The sequence below is a fragment of the Sinocyclocheilus rhinocerous genome, unplaced genomic scaffold (assembly GCF_001515625.1).
Source record: "Sinocyclocheilus rhinocerous isolate Xijiao unplaced genomic scaffold, SAMN03320098_v1.1 scaffold2647, whole genome shotgun sequence".
In the NCBI taxonomy this organism is placed as follows: Eukaryota; Metazoa; Chordata; class Actinopteri; order Cypriniformes; family Cyprinidae; genus Sinocyclocheilus; species Sinocyclocheilus rhinocerous.
In genome coordinates this window covers 530,776-539,456 of record NW_015639108.1, presented here as the reverse complement: position 1 = coordinate 539,456, position 8,681 = coordinate 530,776, and the positions used below count along the sequence as shown (strand labels likewise).

General features: G+C 38.0%; 1 protein-coding gene across 5 annotated transcripts in view; it reads left to right on the top strand.

Annotated features, from left to right (window-relative positions):
• LOC107751004 (SRSF protein kinase 1-like) overlaps positions 1-8,681 on the top strand; it is a 44,752-nt gene that overhangs the window by 20,169 nt on the left and 15,902 nt on the right. For all 5 annotated transcript variants that reach the window (XM_016566574.1, XM_016566575.1, XM_016566573.1 and 2 more), the window contains one exon: positions 6,130-6,245. In XM_016566574.1, coding sequence (XP_016422060.1) covers positions 6,130-6,245 — 116 coding nt within the window. The remainder of the gene's footprint in view (positions 1-6,129; positions 6,246-8,681) is intronic.

The following is an 8,681-nucleotide window of genomic DNA, read 5'->3' as shown; positions in this document are numbered from 1 at the left end:
GCTAATGTCCGTCCCATGCACTGAAAGCTCTCTCCTCCACATCACGAGTAGACACGCCCCTTATTGCTGATTGGCTACAAGTTTGTTTTGCTATTCGGCCCGAATCAGTTTTCTAAAGTGTTTTTTAAAAATCACATACCCTGCCTTTAAGCAAAATCGTATTTTTTTTTTTCTGTTATTTTGGGGTGAAATATGACCGAGACAGTTCTTGACAGTTTGCATTGGATTCATTCTTCTGATTTTGAAAGCTCTTGTCATTTGTGTGTGCAGCATGTATCAGACGGTCCGTAGGCGTGCCGTCTGAGGCTAAAAACAATACGCCGTAGACTTGAGATTAAGCAGAATTTAAATGGCGTGTTTAACAGTAGATTACATCCCTCTCTATTGCTTCCTGCCAGCTTAAACAACCAGATGAATGATTCCTCATCTTAATTTTTATCAATGTTCTTGAAAGGACTAATGGCATCAAGTAAAACAGTGGTTCTGGAATCTAAAATGAGCAGTCTGGGTTACTCCAGGACAACAATTGAGAGCTGAATTAGAGGATTCATTGGTCTGATGTCTCTTAAACTTCTAAACGTTTCTTGACTGAACAATCGATGTGTCACACATGCAGGTCCTTTTGTGTTCCAGACTTTCTGTATTACCATCCAAAAAAGGTTTGTCCTGTCCTCTTAGATATCCATTAATTTGTCTTTTGCATTCCAAGCAGGAGCTGCCACAGACTGAACAAACCTCAATTGACTTTGACGTCTTGAATCTCGGAGAGTTCTGCAACTTCAGTGATCATCCATCATTCAGAGAAACTGAGAATTGTAAACGTTATTTAGAGTCTTCAGTGCTTAACTTTGCATTATATCTTATTATGGTCAGTAAATGCATGTCATGCCCATAAATGACCATAAATTCTGCCCCTCTCTGTTAATGGTGTGAGTTGGGGGCGGGACTATCTGTATGTCCCACCAATGGGAGCGTGTTTGAAAAACCAGTCTGAGGTACAGAGTTTTTGCATTTCTTCTCGATCACACTAATGGCATTTTTAAAGTGGCTCCTTAAGTAAGCACTACTAAAAATCGACATACTCTCCAAAATTAAAACACCTGGACGCAAAAATGAAATCAAGCAGCAATGTTTCTCATTAATTCTCAGTCTTGGTTGTGGTGAATATTTGTTCTTTGAACGAATAGGCCTTAGGTCATCAATAGACAAAAATAACGTAATGACCAATGTCCTATCCACACATTACTCAAAGGGCAAGCGAATACTTAAGTCTGACACTAAAGAAATGCAAGGCATTCTGGTATGTCGACTGCTTTGTGCTGACAACAGTACAAAATAGGACCGCCCACAATCTCTCCAGACATCTGGGTTTCACATCTTAGTAGGCAAAGTTTAGTCTTTTTCCCCATCCTTCCCACAAAAGAACAGTTCTGGCTCTTGTGTCTGAATGGGAGCAAATCCATGTTGGAACGTCTAGTTGAAAGTTTTTCCAGAATAGGAGGAAATCCTACCTACTAATGCCCATGTTTTTGAACTCTAAACCCAAATGTGCTTCAGCAAGCACACATGGGTGTGGTGTCAATGTGTCCCACATACTTTTGGGCATGAAGTGCATCTTCACCCATGACTACACGTGTCTTGAATTCTATATTACTGCTGTAATTTGTGACATTGCTTGGCAACTCCAGATAACTAAACTCTATCACGTTATTCCTGAAAACTACTTAAGCTCTTCCTTGTTCAAGACATGTTCTGCTCTGATTTCGCGTCACTCTCACATGTACATATTGTAAGGTCATGCCCACTGATTGCCACATGAATGTATCTAGCATGGAATGAACGGTACAGCTAAATCTCTATTGCACATTATATACCACTTAAAAACAAAAGCATAATGATGTGAAGTCTTTAACTTGTGCTTTAATTCAGTGGCTTGTCTCATTAACTGCTGTGCAGAGTGTTATGTCTGCAGTGATCTCTCAGCATTCATCAGCGTCGGCTCTCAGATTGCTGCTCTCGTCATTATATTTTAATGAATGCATCCGTCTTTGAATTGTTTGAAATTTTTTGAATGATAATATAAGAAGATTTTATAAGAACAGTTTCTTTTGTCATCACACTCTTTCTAGAAGCGAAACCGTGATAAAGTCAAATTGGTTTTGTATGTGTTATTTCTGGCACTTGATCAGGTTCTTACGAGAGTTTGTCGGAAACGTAAAACATAGGCGGGCATTGTGCAAATGTGTTACCCCGTGACGTGTAGCCGTCACTGAAGTGGGATTTGAATTTAGGCGATTCCGAGTCTTCTTTTTTTTTTTTTTTTTGAGAGAGACAATAACTTTATTTACTGTGCACTGTCAGCTTCACAACTTTGCAGATAGTTTAAATTTAAAGGCAGCTACATTACACACTGCATGAAAGCTAATATTCAAAAAAAGTGTAATAGGGAATTCTTTTAACAGCTTGCTCATGAAAACTGCAGAGAGGCAGGACAGGAGCACAGCTGTGTAGGAAACATGGGTTTCCCAGATGAGTAGTCACTTATACAGTGTGGTAATAGGCGATAGATTTAATAGTGAGAGATTTATTTTTATATATTTACTCTGAAACGGCTTTTTCAATCCATCATCGGAACATTCAGTGTGTGTATTTACACCGATCAGCCTCAACGTTAAAACTACTGACAGGTAGGGATGTAACGATTCACTCAACTCTCAATTCGATTCGATTTACGATTTTGCTTTCACGATTTTTCTTTGTGAAATTGAAATATAACACTATAATAATATACTAATATAGCACTTGTAAATTACTGCTCTTTTGTTGGTTTTGATTGCTTCTATTGTCCTCATTTGTAAGTCGCTTTGGATAAAAGCATCTGCTAAATAACAACATTTAAATATAATGTAAATGTAAATAACAAAACTAAATAGAAATTTTAAAACAAGCCCCAAATCAAATAAATAAGTAACACAAATAAAATAAATCTCTTCATATAAACAAAATAAGGCTTTGTCTGTGCTCTTTCCATTTAAAATTAGAGGCATCCACTGCATTTTAATCATGATCCAAACAAAGATGCTGCAAATATGCAACATGAGCAGTTTTTAAATCTAAATTAGATTGTATAATTTCGAAATTTGACGCAAAAACAGAGTGGTTTGACTTCAGTTTTGTGAAACTACACATAAATATCTACATGAAACAGAAACAGCAGACGAGCTGAATGAGACGCAGATTCACTCTCTGCCAGTAGGTGGCGCTTAAAGCGTTTCCTTGGTTTCCGCTGTAAACAAAGCAGCGCTGCACTTATGAACTTTAATATGCATTATACAGAGGCAAGATGAAAAGAAAAAATACCATCTAAACTTTTCTAAAGACAGTAAGTTCCCCTCAGACATACATTCATATAAACTCCTACACCTAATTGAATCGCGATTTGTTTAGCATCTCAACCAATTTGAATCGTCACATATTTGAATCGATTTTCAACCGGCTCGCGGTTAATCGTTCCACCCCTTGACAGGCAGCAACTAACACTCAGTTCTTGAATTTCATTTGTTGGAACTGACGACTGGTCAGAGCATCTATAAAACAGCAAGGTTGTGGTACCTGCCAAAAGTGGTGCAAGGAAGGACAACCGGCATCAGGGTCATGGATATACAGTGAGACTGGTATACCACTGCAACCCTGATGTAAAGAGTGCGGCGCATCGATGCATTCCATACAAATCGACATCCTCGATGTGTTGTTTCAGCCCTAGATGTGTGCACCAACACGAGGACTGACACTCACATGATATCCCAGCTGTTAGCAAAGGACATCAATCCAATCAATCCGCATGGACAAAGTCAAGCTCCACCCTCATTTGAGAAGCCGTTTCACTTGCATATACTGTATGTCACAATAGGAGGAAAATATTTAAGATTCATGCCGACTTTAATGGCCAAATTAAAAGTCAAGTAAAAACACATTGGCTTAATTTGATATTTCCACCAAAAATAATATATAGTGAATAACTGAATATTTGCTATATCGCTTTTCCCTTCACATGAGAGCGGTAGTGGATGGCAGGGCTGCTGTGTTTCAACATCTGCTCTGCTCTGAGCCATGGGCACTTGTGTGTGTGTGTGTGTGTGTGTACATACAGCTCTCCCCCCAGACCAGCGTCGCATTCACACACACTTCCACTGATTAACTCCCACTAGCACAGCCTCTTATTATCTGGGATCTGGCTAAATTAATTTTTTTCTGGTGTAACACCCACCATGTTCAGCCCATAGCACACAATCGTTTCCACTAATAGCTTGTTCATTAGAATATGTGGAGTGTCTGTGCAAACTGCAAAGTTTGCTTGTTTCAAGCAAAAGCTAATCAAGTCAAAAGAGCAGAATTTGTAAATCCTCGGGATCTGAAGTAGACGCTGGTGTCACCTTCATTATTGAAACACTCACTGACGCACGAAGCGCAAAATTGATTCAGTTGGCAAGCAGACAGAGATAACAGCTTCTCAATTAAACTGTTGCATGTTTATAGGAGCAATCTGTGAAATGTGATGTTGCCTGGGATTTGTGGGGTGGGGGGGGGACGCCTGGAATTTGTGGGAAAAAGCTTTTCTCTGCTCCAGTGTCAGGCTGTTCTGTTTAACTGCATTTATTATTCATAATTCGTGCAGATGCGTATTTTTCATTTCCCTCTTAGTCTGTTGCGTTTGACCAGATTTTGACACATAGCTTTAAAATGTTAAAATTACGCTAAACCAACAAAAAGAAACCTGATCTGCAGCAGCAAAAACATGTTTAATAACTCGCTGCATTTAACCAACTGCTTCAGACACTCTTTGCGTATCGTTCTGAAGCTGTATCTGAGAACGACTAATTCAGAAAGTGTCCTTGTAAAGGCTTATGCTATTTCGGACTTGTTTCGAACATCCATGCTGAAGTTCAGAGCCCAGTTTAGGATGCAGAAAATTGCCAGTTGCTTCAGAGAGATTACGCTACGCAGCGAGGCAAACTCATCAGCAGGAACGGCACAAAGCTGCATATCTAATCGCATTAATGCCCGCTGCTGGTGCAGCCAACCAATAGAAATAACACAGGGAGTAGCATGATATTGAAAAGGTCAAAGAGATATTTAGACACAATGCAGGTAGAATTAATGCATCACCCATCTATAATTAAAACAATCAGATTGGCAGAATTGTACAGCGTACATCTGGTCTTATTCGAATCTTGCCACATTCCCCATTTTTTTGACCTGAAATCCCTAATTGACCAACATACCTTGACATGGTGACAGGATATATATGACTAAAATGCTGAATGCATTTAATCACATATTCAGATGTATACTTTGTCTTTTTATTGCAATTGCAAAATAGGATTAGGATAGTGATTAGGAATTGATGTAGTGTTTTAAAATCATGTATATAAAGTGTTAACCATATCCGTGCTTGCCTGTTAAAGCAGTATCTTGCCTTATGCTAAAAAAGGATAGTTCACTTGATAATCAGTCAATGGGGTCCAATGTATGGACAGACTGTTTTTTTTCCCCCAAAAATATTCTTTTGTTTCATATAAGATAGAAAGTCATACAGGTTTGGAACAACATGAGGGTGAGTAAATAATGGCAGAATTTTCATTTTTGTGTGAACTATCGCTTTAAGTTTGCTGCAGCCACTCAAAAAGAGCGAATGCTTTGATTTCTCTCAGCTTGACGCAGTTTATGAATTTCCTTCACGGCTCCCGCTGAGCTACAGTGAACCAGCGAAGACCGTCTCTCTAACTCTGCAATATAGCTGCACTTCCTTCAGTTTAACATTGCACCTGCACTGATTGATAGGTTTCATTAATGTCTGACCCTCTCAGTAGAGAAGCCCAGTGGACATTCATAGATTATATGGTGCAATAGCAAGATAATGGTGGTATTAAATTGTAAACGCAACTAACCCCACAAAGGATTTCCAATAGTTGCAAATAACAGCATTTGAAAGGCTTAGGATAATATTTGGCTGCGTTCCTGTAACTAGCACATCTAGAATGAGATGTATGAAGACATTTGGCCAGGGGTTGTGGTTGCTACTCGGCTGTTGTTGCATCTGTTTTCTAAAGATAAGCTGTCTTTCTCCAGGCCTGATCCCCACCCGAGGGGAGCCGCACAGCAGCCTGACTCACTACAGGAGCAAGATGAGGAGATCTTGGGTTCAGATGATGAGGAACAAGAGGATCCTAATGATTACTGCAAGGGTAGGAGTCCTGTGATCATAGTATGGGGAGAGATTCATGTGTACAGTGGAAAGCATATGCATTGTAAACAGGATCCGGCATTATTTTTTGCCATACTTGGCCATTTGGGCTGAGCAATTATTCAAAATAAAATCGGAATCACTATACGTGGGATTTTTAAATTGCAAATGCAGCGATTTAATTTAATATAAGCACTGTGCATTTCAGAGTGAAGCGCAGCACTTATCTTGTTGCGTGCAAGCAGCTCATGATGCAGTGTTTTCAGCAGCTCAGTTCGTACTCCACACGAACTCCATCTCTGCTTCTGCTGAGTTTGAGTCGCTCATAACGTGCATTTGGGAACATTTCAAAAGATTTGTAATGAGGAGCATTTATAAACCTGTTGCCAACAAATGAGAAACCTGATCCCTGAGTTTTTCTGCCAAAAATAAAAACTTGTTTTGGAAGATATTAAGACATAATATTAGTATTATTATAAAGTATGATATTGTTTTTATTAAATTCTAGATTGTATTATTTTACAGTGAAATACTTGTGTTACTACTATTTTATTTAATATTTTAATTTAATAATAATCATTATCATAATAAGATTATTACCATTATTTTATAGTCATGCTGATATATAATCACAATATAATTTCTATTGCCAAGACACGTACATTAAATCACAGCTGCAATTTTTATCTGAATTTTTTTTCTCAAATCAAAAAATAAATAATCCTCAGTCTTAAATAATTTAAAACACAATATGCATTTGATCAAATCCCAAGTTTAGTTATAATAGATGGTGTGTTTGTTTCTCTGAAAATTAGTTTGATATACAAATGAGTGAACAGATTTTGAATCGTTAATTCGTAACTCTAATTACATTTTTGGGGAGTTGGACCACATTACATTTTACAACATGAATAACCAGGGGTGCGCATACGTTTTTCAGTCTGGTTCTCATGAGAGCGCCTGGAGATTTGGTTTGGTGCTCACACTGCGACCCATTATATACAACTATAAAAAATAAATTTATAAAAACAAACAATATGATAAAGTGTGATAATACTATTATATTTTAAAATAAAAATTGAACAGATTTTGAATCGTTAATTCGTAACTCTAATTACATTTTTGGGGAGTTGGACCACATTACATTTTACAACATGAATAACCAGGGGTGCGCATACGTTTTTCAGTCTGGTTCTCATGAGAGCGCCTGGAGATTTGGTTTGGTGCTCACACTGCGACCCATTATATACAACTATAAAAAATAAATTATAAAAACAAACAATATGATAAAGTGTGATAATACTATTATATTTTAAAATAAAAATACAGTTATTTTATAGTACACTTAAAAATACAATGCTGATATTTACAATTTCATTGTTCTCTTTTATATCTTTTCATTTTCTGTATGAATTTTCAGAATTTTCAAACCTTAAATCAGCAAGCTTTTATTTTGGCGGGTTGCCGGCAAGTAAATATATGCACTGCAAGTTTTAGCGTTGCCGTGAAGCGCGTCTGTGGATGAAATGTCACAGTTTTGCGTTTTGCTCTGAAACCGGCAGCACATAGATTTATGCTCTCAGTTCAGATGGAAATCTTATACAGTATTACAGTTAGTCGATCTAAAACTGTGATTATGCATTAACAGCTGTCAACCAGGTTGGTACACAAATCAGTGGTGTGAACTTATTTGTTTTATTTTGGTGCACCACTTATGTGCACTCCTGTGAATACTCTTCAGAGAATAGTGGTCCTCTCTTCCCTGTTTTACTTTTTTCCCCTACACGTTTCTGCCTGTTGGTTGCACCACATGACTTGGTGGATAAAAAGAAAATATATATTTTTTTAAACATTAAAGGGTTAGTTCACCCAAAAATGAAAATTAGCCCATAAATTACTCACCCTCAAGTCATCCTAGGTGTATATGACTTTCTTCTTTCAGACGAATCCAGTCGGAGTTATATTAAAAAATGTCTTTGATCTTTCAAGCTGTTTAATGCCACTCAGCGGGTGTTGCATGCATCAGTCCAAAAGAAGTTAAATAAAAAGCGCCCATCCATTAAAAAAAAGTGTCTCACACGGCTCCGGGGGGTGAACAAAGGCCTCCTGTAGCGAATCGATACATTTTTGTAAGAAAAATATCCATATTCAAAACGTAATAATCACTTTAATGTAGCTTGCGCCAACAGTCCGACACGGAAGCAGCTCCGGGAGGATGACGTAAGATGTTGGTGTTGCGCATGCGCCGGTGAGTCTCGTGAAAACCAACGTTTGTTAACAGGAGCAAAGGAAGCAAAGTTTCCTTACTTTAGCAAAGGAAAACCAGTCTCCTCTTGGCTTATATCGAAATCCTCTGACATTCTTCTTTACAAATCCTCGTTCTGTACTTCTAATAAGTGACCGTTGTTTTGTTTTGATCTCGCCCCTGTGCTTCTGC